The sequence below is a fragment of the Heterodontus francisci genome, chromosome 4 (genome assembly GCF_036365525.1).
Source record: "Heterodontus francisci isolate sHetFra1 chromosome 4, sHetFra1.hap1, whole genome shotgun sequence".
Classification (NCBI taxonomy): Eukaryota; Metazoa; Chordata; class Chondrichthyes; order Heterodontiformes; family Heterodontidae; genus Heterodontus; species Heterodontus francisci.
The window spans coordinates 4,081,979-4,102,845 of NC_090374.1; the positions used below are offsets into that span (position 1 = coordinate 4,081,979).

At 51.1% G+C, this 20,867-nt stretch overlaps 1 protein-coding gene across 1 annotated transcript in view; it reads right to left on the minus strand.

Annotated features, from left to right (window-relative positions):
* il7r (interleukin 7 receptor) overlaps positions 1-20,867 on the minus strand; it is a 141,214-nt gene that overhangs the window by 66,122 nt on the left and 54,225 nt on the right. The window contains exons 2-3 of the mRNA XM_068029093.1: positions 8,186-8,318; positions 5,514-5,680 (exon numbers count right to left, since the gene is read on the minus strand). Of these exons, the coding sequence (XP_067885194.1) occupies positions 5,514-5,680; positions 8,186-8,318 (300 nt within the window). The remainder of the gene's footprint in view (positions 1-5,513; positions 5,681-8,185; positions 8,319-20,867) is intronic.

Here is a 20,867-nt window from a genome sequence, read left to right on the forward strand (position 1 = left end):
GTGTGTCTCAGCCAGTGTCTGTGTGTGTATCTGTGTGTGTGTGTGTGTGTGTCTCAGTCAGTGTGTGTGTCTCAGTCAACGTGTGTGTGTATCTGTGTGTGTGTGTTCTCAGTCAGTGTGTGTGTGTGTCTGTCTGTCAGTTTGTTTGTGTCTGTATGTGTGTGTGTGTTTCAGTCAGTGTGTGTGTCTCAGTCAACGTGTGTGTGTATCTGTGTGTGTTTGTGTGTGTGTGTGTGTTCTCAGTCAGTGTGTGTGTGTGTCTCAGTCAGTGTGTGTGTCTCAGTCAACGTGTGTGTATCTGTGCGTGTATCTGTGTGTGTGTGTTCTCAGTCAGTGTGTGTGTGTGTTCTCAGTCAATGTGTGTGTGTGTGTGTGTGTGTCTGTATGTGTGTGTGTGTCTCAGTCAGTGTGTGAGTCTCAGTCAGTGTGTGTGTCTGTCTGTATGTGTGTACGTGTGTGTGTCTCAGTCAGTGTGTGTCTCAGTCAATGTGTGTGTGTCTCAGTCGCTGTGTGTATGTATGTGTGTCTCAGTCAGTGTGTGTCTCTGTCAGTGTCTGTGTGTGTCTCAGTCAATGTGTGTGTATATCTGTGTGTGTTTGTGTGTGTATGTGTGTGTGTGTGTTCTCAGTCAATGTGTGTGTGTATCTGTGTGTGTGTGTGTGTGTGTGGGTGTCTGTATGTGTGTGTGTGTGAGTGTGTGTGCGTGTCTGTATGTGTGTGTGTGTCTCAGTCAGTGTGTGTGTGTATACGTCTGTCTGTGTGTGTTTCAGTCAGTATGTGTGTGTGTGTCTCAGTCAGTGTGTGTGTGTGTGTCTCAGTCAGTATGTGTGTGTGTATGTGTGTGTTCTCAGTCAATGTGTGTGTGTATCTGTGTGTGTGTGTGTGTATGTGTGTGTGTCTGTATGTGTGTGTGTGTGTGTCTGTATGTGTGTGTGTGTCTCTATGTGTGTCTGTATGAGTGTGTCTCAGTCAGTTTGTGTGTGTGTGTCTCAGTCAGTGAGTGTCTCAGTCAATGTGTGTGTGTCTCAGTCAATGTGTGTCTCAGCCAGTGTCTGTGTGTGTATCTGTGTGTGTCTCAGTCAGTGTGTGTGTCTCAGTCAACGTGTGTGTGTATCTGTGTGTGTGTGTTTTCAGTCAGTGTGTGTGTGTGTCTGTCTGTCAGTTTGTTTGTGTCTGTATGTGTGTGTGTGTTTCAGTCAGTGTGTGTGTCTCAGTCAACGTGTGTGTGTATCTGTGTGTGTTTGTGTGTGTGTGTTCTCAGTCAGTGTGTGTGTGTGTCTGTCTGTCAGTTTGTTTGTGTGTGTGTGTGTGTGTGTCTCAGTCAGTGTGTGTGTCTCAGTCAACGTGTGTGTGTATCTGTGTGTGTATTTGTGTGTGTGTGTTCTCAGTCAGTGTGTGTGTGTGTGTCTCAGTCAGTATGTGTGTGTGTATGTGTGTGTTCTCAGTCAATGTGTGTGTGTGTGTGTGTGTCTGTCTGTATGTGTGTGTGTGTCTCAGTCAGTGTGTGTGTCTCAGTCAGTGTGTGTGTGTGTGTGTGTTTGTCTCTGTGTGTGTGAGTCTCAGTCAGTGTGTGTGTCTGTCTGTATGTGTGTGTCTCAGTCAGTATGTGTCTCTGTCAGTGTCTGTGTGTGTCTCAGTCAACGTGTGTGTGTATCTGTGTGTGTATGTGTGTGTGTGTGTTCTCAGTCAATGTGTGTGTGTATCTGTGTGTGTGTGTGTCTGTATGTGTGTGTGTGAGTGTGTGTGCGTGTCTGTATGTGTGTGTGTGTCTCAGTCAGTGTGTGTGTGTATACGTCTGTCTGTGTGTGTTTCAGTCAGTATGTGTGTGTGTGTCTCAGTCAGTGTATGTGTGTGTGTGTCTCAGTCAGTATGTGTGTGTGTATGTGTGTGTTCTCAGTCAATGTGTGTGTGTATCTGTGTGTGTGTGTATGTCTGTGTGTCTGTATGTGTGTGTGTCTGTATGTGTGTGTGTGTGTGTCTGTATGTGTGTGTGTGTGTGTGTGTGTCTGTATGTGTGTGTGTGTCTCAGTCAGTGTGTGTGTGTGTGTTTGTCTCAGTCAGTGTGTGTGTGAGTGTGTTTGTCTCAGTCAGTGTGTGTGTCTGTCTGCATGTGTGTGTGTGTGTGTGTGTGTGTGTGTGTGTGTCTCAATCAATGTGTGTGTGTCTCAGTTGCTGTGTGTATGTGTGTGTGTCTCAGTCAGTGTGTGTCTCAGTCAGTGTGTGTGTGTGTCTCAGTCAACGTGTGTGTATCTCTGTGTGTGTGTGTGTGTGAGTGTGGGTGTCTGTATGTGTGTGTGTGTGTGTGTGCGTGTCTGTATGTGTGTGTGTGTCTCAGTCAGTGTGTGTGTGTGTGTTCTCAGTCAATGTGTGTGTGTATCTGTGTGTGTGTGTGGGTGTCTGTATGTGTGGGTGTCTGTATGTGTGGGTGTCTGTATGTGTGTGTGTGTCTCAGTGTGTGTGTGTGTGTTTGTCTCAGTCAGTGTGTGTGTCTCAGTCAGTGTGTGTGTGTACGTCTGTATGTGTGTGTCTCGGTCATTGTGTGTGTGTGTGTCTGTGTGTGTGTGTCTGTATGTGTGTGTGTGTATGTGTGTGTCTCAGTGTGTTTGTGTGTGTATGTGTGTCTCAGTCAGTGTGTGTCTGTATGTGTGTGTGTCTGTATGTGTGTGTCTCAGTCAGTATGTGTGTGTGTGTCTCAGTCAGTATGTGTGTTTGTGTCTCAGTCAGTGTGTGTGTGTGTGTGTTCTCAGTCAATGTGTGTGTGCATCTGTGTGTGTGTGTCTATGTGTGTGTGTCTGTATGTGTGTGTCTCAGTCAGTGTGTATGTCTGTGTGTGTCTGTATGTGTGTGTCTCAGTCAGTATGTGTGTATGTGTCTCAGTCAGTGTGTGTGTGTGTGTGTGTGTGTGTGTGTGTGTGTGTGTGTCTGTATGAGTGTGTGTCTCAGTCGGTGTGTGTGTTTCTCGGTGTGTGTGTGTCTGTATGTGTGTCTGTATGAGTGTGTCTCAGTCAGTATGTGTGTGTGTCTCAGTCATTGTGTGTGTGTGTCTGTCTGTCAGTTTGTTTGTGTCTGTATGTGTGTGTGTGTCTCTGTCAGCGTGTGTCTCAGTCAATGTGTGTGTGTCTCAGTCAGTGTGTGTGTGTGTGTGTATGTGTCTCAGTCAGTGTGTGTCTCAGTCAATGTGTGTGTGTCTCAGTCAATGTGTGTCTCAGCCAGTGTCTGTGTGTGTATCTGTGTGTGTGTGTGTGTGTGTGTCTCAGTCAGTGTGTGTGTCTCAGTCAACCTGTGTGTGTATCTGTGTGTGTGTGTTCTCAGTCAGTGTGTGTGTGTCTGTCTGTCAGTTTGTTTGTGTCTGTATGTGTGTGTGTGTTTCAGTCAGTGTGTGTGTCTCAGTCAACGTGTGTGTGTATCTGTGTGTGTGTTCTCAGTCAGTGTGTGTGTGTGTCTGTCTGTCAGTTTGTTTGTGTCTGTGTGTGTGTGTGTGTCTCAGTCAGTGTGTGTGTCTCAGTCAACGTGTGTGTGTATCTGTGTGTGTATCTGTGTGTGTGTCTTCTCAGTCAGTGTGTGTGTGTGTGTCTCAGTCAGTATGTGTGTGTGTATGTGTGTGTTCTCAGTCAATGTGTGTGTGTGTGTGTCTGTATGTGTGTGTGTGTCTCAGTCAGTGTGTGTGTGTGTGTGTGTGTGTGTGTGTTCTCAGTCAATGTGTGTGTATCTGTGTGTGTGTATGTGTGTGTCTGTATGTGTGTGTGTGTGTGTGTCTGTATGTGTGTGTGTGTCTCAGTCAGTGTGTGTGTGTGTGTTTGTCTCAGTCAGTGTGTGTGTGAGTGTGTTTGTCTCAGTCAGTGTGTGTGTCTGTCTGCATGTGTGTGTGTGTGTATGTGTGTGTGTCTCAATCAATGTGTGTGTGTCTCAGTCGCTGTGTGTATGTGTGTGTGTCTCAGTCAGTGTGTGTCTCAGTCAGTGTCTGTGTGTGTCTCAGTCAACGTGTGTGTGTATCTCTGTGTGTGTGTGTGTGGGTGTCTGTATGTGTGTGTGTGTGTGTGTGTGCGTGTCTGTATGTGTGTGTGTGTCTCAGTCAGTGTGTGTGTGTGTGTTCTCAGTCAATGTGTGTGTGTATCTGTGTGTGTGTGTGTGTGGGTGTCTGTATGTGTGGGTGTCTGTATGTGTGCGTGTCTGTATGTGTGTGTGTGTCTCAGTGTGTGTGTGTGTGTTTGCCTCAGTCAGTGTGTGTGTCTCAGTCAGTGTGTGTGTGTACGTCTGTATGTGTGTGTCTCGGTCAGTGTGTGTGTGTGTGTCTGTGTGTGTGTGTCTGTATGTGTGTGTGTGTATGTGTGTGTCTCAGTGTGTTTGTGTGTGTATGTGTGTCTCAGTCAGTGTGTGTCTGTATGTGTGTGTGTCTGTATGTGTGTGTCTCAGTCAGTATGTGTGTGTGTGTCTCAGTCAGTATGTGTGTTTGTGTCTCAGTCAGTGTGTGTGTGTGTGTGTGTGTGTGTGTTCTCAGTCAATGTGTGTGTGTGTCTATGTGTGTGTGTCTGTATGTGTGTGTCTCAGTCAGTGTGTTTGTGTGTGTGTGTGTGTCTCAGTCAGTGTGTGTCTGTATGTGTGTGTGTGTGTGTGTCTGTATGTGTATGTGTGTGTGTGTGTGTGTGTGTGTGTGTCTCAGTCAGTATGTGTGTGTGTGTGTGTCTCAGTCAGTGTGTGTGTGTGTCTCAGTCAGTGTGTGTGTGTGTCTCAGGTTGTGTGTGTGTGTGTCTGTATGTGTCTCAATGTGTGTGTGTGTTTGTATGTGTCTCAGTGTGTGTGTGTGTCTGAATGTCTTTCAGTTTGTATGTGTGTGTGTGTATCTCAGTGTGTGTGTGTCTCAGTGTGTGTGTGTGTTTGTATGTGTCTTAGTGTGTGTGTGTGTGTCTCAGTGTGTGTGTGTGTGTGTGTGTCGCAGTGTGTGTGTGTGTCTCAGTGTGTGTCTCAGTGTGTGTGTGTGTCTCAGTGTGTGTGTGTCAGTGTGTGTCTCAGTGACTGTGTGTGTGTCTCAGTGTGTGTGTGTGTCTCAGTGTGTGTGTGTGTGTGTCTCAGTGTGCGTGTGTGTCTCAGTGACTGTGTGTGTGTCTCAGTGTGTGTGTGTCAGTGTGTGTGTGTGTCTCAGTGACTGTGTGTGTGTGTCAGTGTGTGTGTCTCAGTCAGTGTGTGTGTGTGTCTCAGTGTGTGTATGTCTCAGTGTGTGTGTCTCACAGTCAGTGACTGTGTGTGTGTCTCAGTGTGTGTGTGTCTCAGTATGTGTGTCTCACAGTCAGTGACTGTGTGTGTGTCTCAGTGACTGTGTGTGTGTCTCAGTGTGTGTGTGTCTCAGTGTGTGTCTCTCACAGGCAGTGACTGTGTGTGTGTCTCAGTGTGTGTGTCTCACAGGCAGTGACTGTGTGTGTGTCTCAGTGACTGTGTGTGTGTCTCAGTGTGTATGTGTTTACATGCCAGTTGGCCCTCTCCTCTGCCCTTGCCGACTACATTCTCTGATATCTTACCCATATGAATGATCTTCTTTTTCAGGTCACACGGGCCCATTTCCCGGGATCCTGCTCTGCTCACATGGATACAACAATGATTAAACAGGGCGAATTTTGATGTTCCGACACTACAGCTCTGACTCTGCCTCGGTTTAATCTCACAGCTCATGGTCACCTCCTCCTCTCTGCAAACAAACAGAGTTATTGTTGAAATGAGCAGAGTGTCGCCTCTCAGTATTCACTGGTGCAAGGCTCCAAATTTAGTTTCCCAGTGTCTTCCTCTCACCTCTCTCACTAGATTCGGAATCATTGAGCTGCAGCAGTTCTTTAGTGACGTCTCTCTCTCTCTGTCTGCTCCCAGGGTACAGCCTCAAACTTTCTGCACGTTGATCCTTTGGCAAGTTACTGACCCAATGTCTATCATCATTACACTGTCGCTAGAAATGTGAAGGCTGGGAATGGACAACTTGTGCAAGAGCCTAGATGGCACCTTTCAATCAGTGATGGGACTTTGAGAAGCCGTTGAGTGACAGACTGTTCTGGCCCACTCTCGGTGGACGTGTACACTCAGCCGATGGCCATCAGGAGCAAGACTCTGTGTTGCCTTTCCTTCCCCAACCCCCCCCCCCCCCCCATGATACTGGACAGCAGCAGTCACACTGTACCCTGCAATACCACTGAGACATTTGCTGGCTCCTTCTTGGTGAGTTATCCTTTCTCTGCTGGGACTTTAGCTTTGATGCCATTTCTTGATTCCACTTGGCCTGGCACCAGTGAGTTTTCCAACAGGAACTCCCCAGCCACATGTGCTCAGAGGAACTGGAAAGGTGTTAAACCTGTCAGTCAGACTGCCTGAGGGTGCCCTGTGCTCACCCTGTACCCACCCCTCTGTGGATAGAGGTGAAATGAACTCATTCTGACAGACATTGTGCTGGGGGAATGCTGCAATTTTTATTTTTATTTTAGAGATACAGCACTGAAACAGGCCCTTCGGCCCACCGAGTCTGTGCCAACCAACAACCACCCATTTATACTAATCCTACAGCAATCCCATATTCCCTACCACCTACCTACACTAGGAGCAATTTACAACGGCCAATTTACCTATCCCCTGCAAGTCTTTGGATGTGGGAGGAAACCGGAGCACCCGGCGAAAACCCACGCAGACACAGAACTTGAAAACTCCGCACAGGCAGTACCCAGAATCAAACCCGGGTCCCTGGAGCTGTGAGGCTGCGGTGCTAACCACTGCGCCACTGTGCCACCCATATATCAGGGACATCAGTGTAAAGTGTAAATCCCAGACTGACTCCTCACGGTGGACATGTTCCTCAGAACAGCACATCTTGTGTGCAACAATTACAAAGTACAACAGGAAATGGGAAGATGGGGTGAGCAATAGCAGCGCAGTGGGCTGGAATTGATAGTATCCATCCAACACACAGGAACAGGAGGAAATCATTCATCCCCTTCATCTTGATCCCAATGAAACCAGATCCAGCTCTGACACACCAACAGTGCAGCACTCCCTCAGTACTGACCCTCCGACAGTGCAGCACTCCCTCAGTACTGACCCTCCGACAGTGCAGCACTCCCTCAGTACTGACCCTCCGACAGTGCAGCACTCCCTCAGTACTGACCCTCCGACAGTGCAGCACTCCCTCAGTACTGACCCTCCGACAGTGCAGCACTCCCTCAGTACTGACCCTCCGACAGTGCAGCACTCCCTCAGTACTGACCCTCCGACAGTGCAGCACTCCCTCAGTACTGACCCTCCGACAGTGCAGCACTCCCTCAGTACTGACCCTCTGACAGTGCAGCACTCCCTCAGTACTGACCCTCCGACAGTGCAGCACTCCCTCAGTACTGACCCTCCAACAGTGCAGCACTCCCTCAGTACTGACCCTCCGACAGTGCAGCACTCCCTCAGTACTGACCCTCCAACAGTGCAGCACTCCCTCAGTAGTGACCCTCCGATAGTGCAGCACTCCCTCAGTACTGACCCTCTGACAGTGCAGCACTCCCTCAGTACTGACCGACAGTGCAGCACTCCCTCAGTACTGACCCTCCGACAGTGCAGCACTCCCTCAGTACTGACCCTCCGACAGTGCAGCACTCCCTCAGTACTGACCCTCCGACAGTGCAGCACTCCCTCAGTACTGACCCTCCGACAGTGCAGCACTCCCTCAGTACTGACCCTCCGACAGTGCAGCACTCCCTCAGTACTGACCCTCCGACAGTGCAGCACTCCCTCAGTACTGACCCTCCGACAGTGCAGCACTCCCTCAGTACTGACCCTCGGACAGTGCAGCACTCCCTCAGTACTGACCCTCCGACAGTGCAGCACTCCCTCAGTACTGACCCACTGACAGTGCAGCACTCCCTCAGTACTGACCCTCCGACAGTGCAGCACTCCCTCAGTACTGACCCTCCGACAGTGCAGCACTCCCTCAGTACTGACCCTCCGACAGTGCAGCACTCCCTCAGTACTGACCCACTGACAGTGCAGCACTCCCTCAGTACTGACCCTCCGACAGTGCAGCACTCCCTCAGTACTGACCCTCCGACAGTACGGCACTCCCTCAGAACTGTGCTGGGAATGTGAGCCTGGGGTTTGTGCTGAAGTGTCTGGAGTTAGTCTTGAACCCACAATCTTTTGACCCAGAGCGGGAAGTGCTGCCATTCCTTGCCTGAAAGTTATTTTGAGGCTCTCGCTGTCCGTGACCGGCTCAGTGAGTTTGCAGGTGATCCTGTCATCCCGAGAATTAGCTGTGAAACTGCTGAAGCAGTGAATCTTGGGAAGGTCGAGCTCTTCATCACCATCTAAAATCACAAAGATTCCATCAAACATACACAGAGCATCCTTGCTAGTTACTGAGCAGAATCCTCACCAAGAGGGAAGAATGACCTTTTGGGCTGGAAAAGGGCTGAAAGTTATTCTTGAATCTTCTTCCACTGCCCTTTCAGTCTGCGCGTTCCAGATCACAACAACTCACTGCATGAAAACAAGTTTCCTCCTGACACCTTTGGTTCTTTTGCCAATCACCTTAAACTTGTGTCCTCAGTGCAGTGGCCCAGAGGTCAGGAATGCTGGAAGATGGGTCAGAGAGAGACTGTCTGGGACATGGACAGAGCATTTTCGGGGACCGGGGGCAGGGGAGAGGATCGAGGGTCCGGAGGAAGATTGGAGGAGTGCAGTGGTCAAAGTCAGGGGGAGGGTTGGGGCCTCAGATTGGGATTCAGGTGTCAGGGGTCATGAGGGCAGTGATTGTGATGCTATTTATGTGATGTTTCAGGCTGGTTCTCCCGAGTCCGATGGTGCTGCTGGCTCAGGAAAAACCAGTGCTGGAATGAGAGTCTTCAGCATAGGAACATAGCAAGAGGATTCGGCCAGGCCGTTCCTTAAGCCTGCTCTGCCTTCTAACTCCTTCTGACTTCTATCCCCTGTCTACCCCAATATCCCTTAATAACTTTGTATAACAAAAACTCATCAATCTCAGATTTAAAATGAACACTTGATCCAGCATCAATTGCTGTTTGTGGAAGAGTTCCAAACTTCGACAACCCTTTGTGTATGGAAGTGTTTCCTAATTTCACTCCTGAAAGGTCTGGCTCTAATTTTTAGACTCTGCCTCCGAGTCCCAGACCCTCCCAACCAGTGGAAACAGTTTCTCTCCATCTACCCTATCTGTTCCCTTAATATCTTGAAAACTTGGATCAAATCATCCCTTAACCTTGTCAACCAGGGAATATAATCCTAGTTTGTTTTAATCTCTCCCTTGGAATCCAGGATTCATTCTGATAAATCTACACTCTCTCCAAGGCCAATATCTCCTTCCTAAGGTGTGGTGCCCAGAACTGCTCACAGTAACTCCAGGTGTGGTCGAACCAGGGTTTTGTAAAACTGAAGCATGACTTTTACCCCCTTGTATTCACGTCCTCGATATATAAAGGCCAGCATTCCATTAGTCTTTTTGATTGTTTTCTGTACCTGTTCATGACATTTCAATGTTCTGTGTACCTGGATCCTAAGTCTCTTGGGACCTCCACTGGTTCTAGCTTTTCATCATTTAGAAAGTACCCTGTTCTATTCTTTTTAGCTTCCAAGTGGATAACTTCATATTTGGCTACATTGAAATCCATTTGCCACAGCTTTGCCCATTCTTTTATTCTATCAATATCGTTATTTAATTTTATGTTTCCATCTACACTGCTTACAATGCAGCCTATCTTTGCATCATCAGCAAATTTTGGATGTATTGCTTTCCATCCCATAATCTAAGTTGTTAATAAATATGGAGAGTAGTTGAGCCCCCAACACAGATCCATGTGGGACACCACTAGTCACATCCTGCCAATTATCCCTACTCTCTGTCCCCAGCTGCTCAGCCAATTTCCAAACCAGGTTAATAATTTGTCTTCAGTTCCATGAGCTTTAACTTTAACCAAAAGTCTCTTATGAGGGATTTTATCAAATGCTTTCTGGAAGTCCATATAAACAACATCCATTGACATTCCCCTGACCACTTCTTCAGTCACCTCTTCAAAAGATTCAATCAGGTTCATCATGTACTGCAGCAATGCACCGAGACTCCTTCGACAGCACCTTCCAAACCCGCCACCTCTACCACCTCGAAGGACAAGAGCAGCAAATACATGGGAACACCAGCACCTGCAAGTTCCCCTCCAAGTCACACACCATCCTGACTTGGAACTATATCGCTGTCACTGGGTCAAAATCCTGGAACTCCCTTCCTAACAGCACTGTGGGTGTACCTACCCCACATGGACTGGTTCAAGAAGGCAGCTCACCACCATCTTCTCAAGGGCAATTAGGGATGGGCAATAAATGCTGGCCTAGCCAGCGACGCCCACATCCCATGAAAGATTTGGCATCCTAAATGCCTATCGACAATGGTCACTGGGATATTCCTGGAACAGTTATTTTCAGGCGATGTTGAAGATCAGTTTGGGTAGGATTTCCAGGGAATGCAGCAACAGAGGTTTCAGACAGGCCTTACAGCAGAAATGTGGCAACAGCTCCAGTCAGCGTCCTGCACTTGCGTCTCACCTTCTCGAGAGATGGAAAACTGGCAGGCTTTTTCAAACTGCAGGAAAAGATTGAGTTGGGGAGGTTTGTTCTTCTTGGCAAGTTTTTTCCAACTGTTTTTTTCAAACCATTGTCCATATCCCAAATCACTGTCCAAAGCAAAATCATAAAAAATGACATAAGCGATAAGCCTCCTGACCTCCATAGATCTTTACCTGTCACTTCTCCATAAACATCTTCCCCAAGTCAAAAACAATCCTTGCTGGATAATTATTTGAAAGCAGGTGCCTTCCAATAACTGTTTGTTTGCAAAGTCAGACCTCTCAGTGACCCTGGTAAAAACCCATCAGTGGAGTATATTCCATTTTCCCCAAAAAAACAACATCCAGCTCTAAAATACGAGTCCTCATAAAAAAAACTTAAGAATATAGAAGCACGCGGAACACTGTCAAAGGTCTCACTGTACACTTGCTCCCTGTAATTGCTCTCTTATCCCTGCCCCTAATCTCACTGCGCTCTCACTCTCTGTAACTGCTCTCTTATCCCTGCCCCTGGTCTCACTGTGCTCTCACTCTCTGTAACTGCTCTCTTATCCCTGCCCCTGGTTTGACTGTGCTCTCACTCTCTGCAACTGCTCTCTTATCACTGCCCCTGGTCTCACTGTGCTCTCACTCTCTGTAACTGCTCTCTTATCCCTGCCCCTGGTCTCACTGAGTTCTCACTCTCTGTAACTGCTCTCTTATCCCTGCCCCTGGTCTCACTGTGCTCTCACTCTCTGCAACTGCTCTCTTATCCCTGCCCCTGGTCTCACTGTGCTCTCACTCTCTGCAACTGCTCTCTTATCCCTGCCCCTGGTCTCACTGTGCTCTCACTCTCTGTAACTGCTCTCTTATCGCTGCCCCTGGTCTCACTGTGCTCTCACTCTCTGCAACTGCTCTCTTATCCCGGCCCCTGGTCTCACTGTGCTCTCACTCTCTGTAACTGCTCTCTTATCCCTGCCCCTGGTCTCACTGTGCTCTCGCTCTCTGTAACTGCTCTCTTATCCCTGCCCCTGGTCTCACTGTGCTCTCACTCTCTGCAACTGCTCTCTTATCCCTGCCCCTGGTCTCACTGTGCTCTCGCTCTCTGTAACTGCTCTCTTATCCCTGCCCATGGTCTCACTGTGATCTCACTCTCTGTAACTGCTCTCTTATCCCTGCCCCTGGTCTCATTGTGCTCTCGCTCTCTGCAACTGCTCTCTTATCCCTGCCCCTGGTCTCACTGTGCTCTCACTCTCTGTAACTGCTCTCTTATCCCTGCCCCTGGTCTCACTGCGCTGTCACTCTCTGTCGCTGCTCTCTTATCCCTGCTGCTGGTCTCACTGTGCTCTCACTCTCTGCAACTGCTCTCTTCTCCCTGCCCCTGGTCTCACTGTAGTCTCGCTATCTATAACTGCTGTCTTATCCCTGCCCCTGGTCTCACTGTGGTCTCACTCTCTGTAACTGCTCTCTTATCCCTGCCCCTGGTCTCACTGTGCTCTCACTCTCCGTAACTGCTCTCTTATCCCTGCCCCTGGTCTCACTGTGGTCTCACTCTCTGTAACTGCTCTCTTATCCCTGCCCCTGGTCTCACTGTGCTCTCACTCTCTGTAACTGCTCTCTTATCCCTGCCCCTGGTCTCACTGTGCTCTCACTCTCTGTAACTGCTCTCTTATCCTTGCCCCTGGTCTCACTGTGTGCTCACTCTCTGTAACTGCTCTCTTATCCCTGCCCCTGGTCTCACTGCGCTCTCACTCTCTGTAACTGCTCTCTTATCCCTGCCCCTGGTCTTACTGTGCTCTCACTCTCTGTAACTGCTCTCTTATCCCTGCCCCTGGTCTCACTGTGCTCTCACTCTCTGTAACTGCTCTCTTATCCCTGCCCCTGGTCTCACTGCACTCTCACTCTCTGTAACTGCTCTCTTATCCCTGCCCCTGGTCTCACTGCGCTCTCACTCTCTGTAACTGCTCTCTTATCCCTGCCCCTGGTCTCACTGCGCTCTCACTCTCTGTAACTGCTCTCTTATCCTTGCCCCTGGTCTCACTGTGTTCTCACTCTCTGTAACTGCTCTCTTATCCCTGCCCCTGGTCTCACTGTGCTCTCACTCTCTGTAACTGCTCTCTTATCCCTGCCCCTGGTCTCACAGTGCTCTCGCTCTCTGCAACTGCTCTCTTATCCCTGCCCCTGGTCTCACTGTAGTCTAGCTATCTATAACTGCTCTCTTATCCCTGCCCCTGGTCTCACTGCGCTCTCACTCTCTGTAGCTGCTCTCTTATCCCTGCCCCTGGTCTCACTGCGCTCTCAATCTCTGTAACAGCTCTCTTATCCCTGCCCCTGGTCTCACTGCACTCTCACTCTCTGTAACAGCTCTCTTATCCCTGCCCCTGGTCTCACTGCGCTCTCACTCTCTGTAACTGCTCTCTTGTCCCTGCCCCTGGTCTCACTGTGCTCTCACTCTCTGCAACTACTTTCATATCCCTGCCCCTGGTCTCACTGTGTGCTCACTCTCTGTAACTGCTCTCTTATCCTTGCCCCTGGTCTCACGGTGTGCTCACTCTCTGTAACTGCTCTCTTATCCCTGCCCCTGGTCTCACTGTGCTCTCACTCTCTGTAACTGCTCTCTTATCCCTGCCCCTGGTCTCACTGTGCTCTCACTCTCTGCAACTGCTCTCTTATCCCTGCCCCTGGTCTCACTGTGCTCTCACTCTCTGCAACTGCTCTCTTATCCCTGCCCCTGGTCTCACTGTGCTCTCACTCTCTGTAACTGCTCTCTTATCCCTGCCCCTGGTCTCACTGTGTTCTCACTCTCTGTAACTGCTCTCTTATCCCTGCCCCTGGTCTCACTGTGTTCTCACTCTCTGTAACTGCTCTCTTATCCCTGCCCCTGGTCTCACTGTGCTCTCGCTCTCTGTAACTGCTCTCTTATCCCTGCCCCTGGTCTCACTGTGTTCTCACTCTCTGTAACTGCTCTCTTATCCCTGCCCCTGGTCTCACTGTGCTCTCACTCTCTGCAACTGCTCTCTTATCCCTGCCCCTGGTCTCACTGTGCTCTCAATCTCTGCAACTGCTCTCTTATCCCTGCCCCTGGTCTCACTGTGCTCTCACTCTCTGTAACTGCTCTCTTATCCCTGCCCCTGGTCTCACTGTGTTCTCACTCTCTGCAACTGCTCTCTTATCCCTGCCCCTGGTCTCACTGTGCTTTCACTCTCTGCAACTGCTCTCTTATCCCTGCCCCTGGTCTCACTGCGCTCTCACTCTCTGTAACTGCTCTCTTATCCCTGCCCCTGGTCTCACTGTGCTCTCACTCTCTGTAACTGCTCTCTTACCCCTGCCCCTGGTTTGACTGTGCTCTCACTCTCTGCAACTGCTCTCTTATCCCTGCCCCTGGTCTCACTGTGCTCTCACTCTCTGTAACTGCTCTCTTATCCCTGCCCCTGGTCTCACTGTGTTCTCACTCTCTGTAACTGCTCTCTTATCCCTGCCCCTGGTCTCACTGTGCTCTCACTCTCTGCAACTGCTCTCTTATCCCTGCCCCTGGTCTCACTGTGTGCTCACTCTCTGTAACTGCTCTCTTATCCCTGCCCCTGGTCTCACTGTGCTCTCACTCTCTGCAACTGCTCTCTTATCCCTGCCCCTGGTCTCACTGTGCTCTCACTCTCTGTAACTGCTCTCTTATCCCTGCCCCTGGTCTCACTGTGCTCTCACTCTCTGCAACTGCTCTCTTATCTCTGCCCCTGGTCTCACTGTGCTCTCACTCTCTGTAACTGCTCTCTTATCCCTGCCCCTGGTCTCACTGTGCTCTCGCTCTCTGTAACTGCTCTCTTATCCCTGCCCCTGGTCTCACTGTGCTCTCACTCTCTGTAACTGCTCTCTTATCCCTGCCCCTGGTCTCACTGTGATCTCACACTCTGTAACTGCTCTCTTATCCCTGCCCCTGGTCTCATTGTGCTCTCGCTCTCTGCAACTGCTCTCTTATCCCTGTCCCTGGTCTCACTGTGCTCTCACTCTCTGTAACTGCTCTCTTATCCCTGCCCCTGGTCTCACTGCGCTGTCACTCTCTGTCGCTGCTCTCTTATCCCTGCTGCTGGTCTCACTGTGCTCTCACTCTCTGCAACTGCTCTCTTCTCCCTGCCCCTGGTCTCACTGTAGTCTCGCGATCTATAACAGCTCTCTTATCCCTGCCCCTGGTCTCACTGTGGTCTCACTCTCTGTAACTGCTCTCTTATCCCTGCCCCTGGTCTCACTGTGCTCTCACTCTCCGTAACTGCTCTCTTATCCCTGCCCCTGGTCTCACTGTGGTCTCACTCTCTGTAACTGCTCTCTTGTCCCTGCCCCTGGTCTCAATGTGCTCTCACTCTCTGTAACTGCTCTCTTATCCCTGCCCCTGGTCTCACTGTGCTCTCACTCTCTGTAACTGCTCTCTTATCCTTGCCCCTGGTCTCACTGTGTGCTCACTCACTGTAACTGCTCTCTTATCCCTGCCCCTGGTCTCACTGCGCTCTCACTCTCTGTAACTGCTCTCTTATCCCTGCCCCTGGTCTTACTGTGCTCTCACTCTCTGTAACTGCTCTCTTATCCCTGCCCCTGGTCTCACTGTGCTCTCACTCTCTGTAACTGCTCTCTTATCCCTGCCCCTGGTCTCACTGCGCTCTCACTCTCTGTAACTGCTCTCTTATCCCTGCCCCTGGTCTCACTGCGCTCTCACTCTCTGTAACTGCTCTCTTATCCCTGCCCCTGGTCTCACTGCGCTCTCACTCTCTGTAACTGCTCTCTTATCCCTGCCCCTGGTCTCACTGTGCTCTCACTCTCTGTAACTGCTCTATTATCCCTGCCCCTGGTCTCACAGTGCTCTCGCTCTCTGCAACTGCTCTCTTATCCCTGCCCCTGGTCTCACTGTGTGCACACTCTCTGCAACTGCTCTCTTATCCCTGCCCCTGGTCTCACTGCAGTCTCGCTAACTATAACTGCTCTCTTATCCCTGCCCCTGGTCTCACTGCGCTCTCACTCTCTGTAGCTGCTCTCTTATCCCTGCCCCTGGTCTCACTGCGCTCTCACTCTCTGTAACAGCTCTCTTATCCCTGCCCCTGGTCTCACTGCGCTCTCACTCTCTGTAACTGCTCTCTTATCCCTGCCCCTGGTCTCACTGTGCTCTCACTCTCTGCAACAGCTCTCTTATCCCTGCCCCTGGTCTCACTGTGCTCTCACTCTCTGCAACTGCTCTCTTATCCCTGCCCCTGGTCTCACTGTGCTCTCACTCTCTGTAACTGCTCTCTTATCCCTGCCCCTGGTCTCACTGTGTTCTCACTCTCTGCAACTGCTCTCTTATCCCTGCCCCTGGTCTCACTGTGTTCTCACTCTCTGCAACTGCTCTCTTATCTCTGCCCCTGGTCTCACTGTGCTCTCACTCTCTGTAACTGCTCTCTTATCCCTGCCCCTGGTCTCACTGTGCTCTCGCTCTCTGTAACTGCTCTCTTATCCCTGCCCCTGGTCTCACTGTGCTCTCACTCTCTGTAACTGCTCTCTTATCCCTGCCCCTGGTCTCACTGTGATCTCAATCTCTGTAACTGCTCTCTTATCCCTGCCCCTGGTCTCATTGTGCTCTCGCTCTCTGCAACTGCTCTCTTATCCCTGCCCCTGGTCTCACTGTGCTCTCACTCTCTGTAACTGCTCTCTTATCCCTGCCCCTGGTCTCACTGCGCTGTCACTCTCTGTCGCTGCTCTCTTATCCCTGCTGCTGGTCTCACTGTGCTCTCACTCTCTGCAACTGCTCTCTTCTCCCTGCCCCTGGTCTCACTGTAGTCTCGCGATCTATAACTGCTCTCTTATCCCTGCCCCTGGTCTCACTGTGGTCTCACTCTCTGTAACTGCTCTCTTATCCCTGCCCCTGGTCTCACTGTGCTCTCACTCTCCGTAACTGCTCTCTTATCCCTGCCCCTGGTCTCACTGTGGTCTCACTCTCTGTAACTGCTCTCTTGTCCCTGCCCCTGGTCTCAATGTGCTCTCACTCTCTGTAACTGCTCTCTTATCCCTGCCCCTGGTCTCACTGTGCTCTCACTCTCTGTAACTGCTCTCTTATCCTTGCCCCTGGTCTCACTGTGTGCTCACTCACTGTAACTGCTCTCTTATCCCTGCCCCTGGTCTCACTGCGCTCTCACTCTCTGTAACTGCTCTCTTATCCCTGCCCCTGGTCTTACTGGGCTCTCACTCTCTGTAACTGCTCTCTTATCCCTGCCCCTGGTCTCACTGTGCTCTCACTCTCTGTAACTGCTCTCTTATCCCTGCCCCTGGTCTCACTGCGCTCTCACTCTCTGTAACTGCTCTCTTATCCCTGCCCCTGGTCTCACTGCGCTCTCACTCTCTGTAACTGCTCTCTTATCCCTGCCCCTGGTCTCACTGCGCTCTCACTCTCTGTAACTGCTCTCTTATCCCTGCCCCTGGTCTCACTGTGCTCTCACTCTCTGTAACTGCTCTCTTATCCCTGCCCCTGGTCTCACAGTGCTCTCGCTCTCTGCAACTGCTCTCTTATACCTGCCCCTGGTCTCACTGTGTGCACACTCTCTGCAACTGCTCTCTTATCCCTGCCCCTGGTCTCACTGCAGTCTCGCTAACTATAACTGCTCTCTTATCCCTGCCCCTGGTCTCACTGCGCTCTCACTCTCTGTAGCTGCTCTCTTATCCCTGCCCCTGGTCTCACTGCGCTCTCAGTCTCTGTAACAGCTCTCTTATCCCTGCCCCTGGTCTCACTGCGCTCTCACTCTCTGTAACTGCTCTCTTGTCCCTGCCCCTGGTCTCACTGTGCTCTCACTCTCTGCAACTACTTTCATATCCCTGCCCCTGGTCTCACTGTGTGCTCACTCTCTGTAACTGCTCTCTTATCCTTGCCCCTGGTCTCACGGTGTGCTCACTCTCTGTAACTGCTCTCTTATCCCTGCCCCTGGTCTCACTGTGCTCTCACTCTCTGTAACTGCTCTCTTATCCCTGCCCCTGGTCTCACTGTGCTCTCACTCTCTGCAACTGCTCTCTTATCCCTGCCCCTGGTCTCACTGTGCTCTCACTCTCTGCAACTGCTCTCTTATCCCTGCCCCTGGTCTCACTGTGCTCTCACTCTCTGTAACTGCTCTCTTATCCCTGCCCCTGGTCTCACTGTGTTCTCACTCTCTGTAACTGCTCTCTTATCCCTGCCCCTGGTCTCACTGTGTTCTCACTCTCTGTAACTGCTCTCTTATCCCTGCCCCTGGTCTCACTGTGCTCTCGCTCTCTGTAACTGCTCTCTTATCCCTGCCCCTGGTCTCACTGTGTTCTCACTCTCTGTAACTGCTCTCTTATCCCTGCCCCTGGTCTCACTGTGCTCTCACTCTCTGCAACTGCTCTCTTATCCCTGCCCCTGGTCTCACTGTGCTCTCAATCTCTGCAACTGCTCTCTTATCCCTGCCCCTGGTCTCACTGTGCTCTCACTCTCTGTAACTGCTCTCTTATCCCTGCCCCTGGTCTCACTGTGTTCTCACTCTCTGCAACTGCTCTCTTATCCCTGCCCCTGGTCTCACTGTGCTTTCACTCTCTGCAACTGCTCTCTTATCCCTGCCCCTGGTCTCACTGCGCTCTCACTCTCTGTAACTGCTCTCTTATCCCTGCCCCTGGTCTCACTGTGCTCTCACTCTCTGTAACTGCTCTCTTACCCCTGCCCCTGGTTTGACTGTGCTCTCACTCTCTGCAACTGCTCTCTTATCCCTGCCCCTGGTCTCACTGTGCTCTCACTCTCTGTAACTGCTCTCTTATCCCTGCCCCTGGTCTCACTGTGTTCTCACTCTCTGTAACTGCTCTCTTATCCCTGCCCCTGGTCTCACTGTGCTCTCACTCTCTGCAACTGCTCTCTTATCCCTGCCCCTGGTCTCACTGTGTGCTCACTCTCTGTAACTGCTCTCTTATCCCTGCCCCTGGTCTCACTGTGCTCTCACTCTCTGCAACTGCTCTCTTATCCCTGCCCCTGGTCTCACTGTGCTCTCACTCTCTGTAACTGCTCTCTTATCCCTGCCCCTGGTCTCACTGTGCTCTCACTCTCTGCAACTGCTCTCTTATCTCTGCCCCTGGTCTCACTGTGCTCTCACTCTCTGTAACTGCTCTCTTATCCCTGCCCCTGGTCTCACTGTGCTCTCGCTCTCTGTAACTGCTCTCTTATCCCTGCCCCTGGTCTCACTGTGCTCTCACTCTCTGTAACTGCTCTCTTATCCCTGCCCCTGGTCTCACTGTGATCTCACACTCTGTAACTGCTCTCTTATCCCTGCCCCTGGTCTCATTGTGCTCTCGCTCTCTGCAACTGCTCTCTTATCCCTGTCCCTGGTCTCACTGTGCTCTCACTCTCTGTAACTGCTCTCTTATCCCTGCCCCTGGTCTCACTGCGCTGTCACTCTCTGTCGCTGCTCTCTTATCCCTGCTGCTGGTCTCACTGTGCTCTCACTCTCTGCAACTGCTCTCTTCTCCCTGCCCCTGGTCTCACTGTAGTCTCGCGATCTATAACAGCTCTCTTATCCCTGCCCCTGGTCTCACTGTGGTCTCACTCTCTGTAACTGCTCTCTTATCCCTGCCCCTGGTCTCACTGTGCTCTCACTCTCCGTAACTGCTCTCTTATCCCTGCCCCTGGTCTCACTGTGGTCTCACTCTCTGTAACTGCTCTCTTGTCCCTGCCCCTGGTCTCAATGTGCTCTCACTCTCTGTAACTGCTCTCTTATCCCTGCCCCTGGTCTCACTGTGCTCTCACTCTCTGTAACTGCTCTCTTATCCTTGCCCCTGGTCTCACTGTGTGCTCACTCACTGTAACTGCTCTCTTATCCCTGCCCCTGGTCTCACTGCGCTCTCACTCTCTGTAACTGCTCTCTTATCCCTGCCCCTGGTCTTACTGTGCTCTCACTCTCTGTAACTGCTCTCTTATCCCTGCCCCTGGTCTCACTGTGCTCTCACTCTCTGTAACTGCTCTCTTATCCCTGCCCCTGGTCTCACTGCGCTCTCACTCTCTGTAACTGCTCTCTTATCCCTGCCCCTGGTCTCACTGCGCTCTCACTCTCTGTAACTGCTCTCTTATCCCGGCCCCTGGTCTCACTGCGCTCTCACTCTCTGTAACTGCTCTCTTATCCCTGCCCCTGGTCTCACTGTGCTCTCACTCTCTGTAACTGCTCTATTATCCCTGCCCCTGGTCTCACAGTGCTCTCGCTCTCTGCAACTGCTCTCTTATCCCTGCCCCTGGTCTCACTGTGTGCACACTCTCTGCAACTGCTCTCTTATCCCTGCCCCTGGTCTCACTGCAGTCTCGCTAACTATAACTGCTCTCTTATCCCTGCCCCTGGTCTCACTGCGCTCTCACTCTCTGTAGCTGCTCTCTTATCCCTGCCCCTGGTCTCACTGCGCTCTCACTCTCTGTAACAGCTCTCTTATCCCTGCCCCTGGTCTCACTGCGCTCTCACTCTCTGTAACTGCTCTCTTATCCCTGCCCCTGGTCTCACTGTGCTCTCACTCTCTGCAACAGCTCTCTTATCCCTGCCCCTGGTCTCACTGTGCTCTCACTCTCTGCAACTGCTCTCTTATCCCTGCCCCTGGTCTCACTGTGCTCTCACTCTCTGTAACTGCTCTCTTATCCCTGCCCCTGGTCTCACTGTGTTCTCACTCTCTGCAACTGCTCTCTTATCCCTGCCCCTGGTCTCACTGTGTTCTCACTCTCTGCAACTGCTCTCTTATCTCTGCCCCTGGTCTCACTGTGCTCTCACTCTCTGTAACTGCTCTCTTATCCCTGCCCCTGGTCTCACTGTGCTCTCGCTCTCTGTAACTGCTCTCTTATCCCTGCCCCTGGTCTCACTGTGCTCTCACTCTCTGTAACTGCTCTCTTATCCCTGCCCCTGGTCTCACTGTGATCTCAATCTCTGTAACTGCTCTCTTATCCCTGCCCCTGGTCTCATTGTGCTCTCGCTCTCTGCAACTGCTCTCTTATCCCTGCCCCTGGTCTCACTGTGCTCTCACTCTCTGTAACTGCTCTCTTATCCCTGCCCCTGGTCTCACTGCGCTGTCACTCTCTGTCGCTGCTCTCTTATCCCTGCTGCTGGTCTCACTGTGCTCTCACTCTCTGCAACTGCTCTCTTCTCCCTGCCCCTGGTCTCACTGTAGTCTCGCGATCTATAACTGCTCTCTTATCCCTGCCCCTGGTCTCACTGTGGTCTCACTCTCTGTAACTGCTCTCTTATCCCTGCCCCTGGTCTCACTGTGCTCTCACTCTCCGTAACTGCTCTCTTATCCCTGCCCCTGGTCTCACTGTGGTCTCAC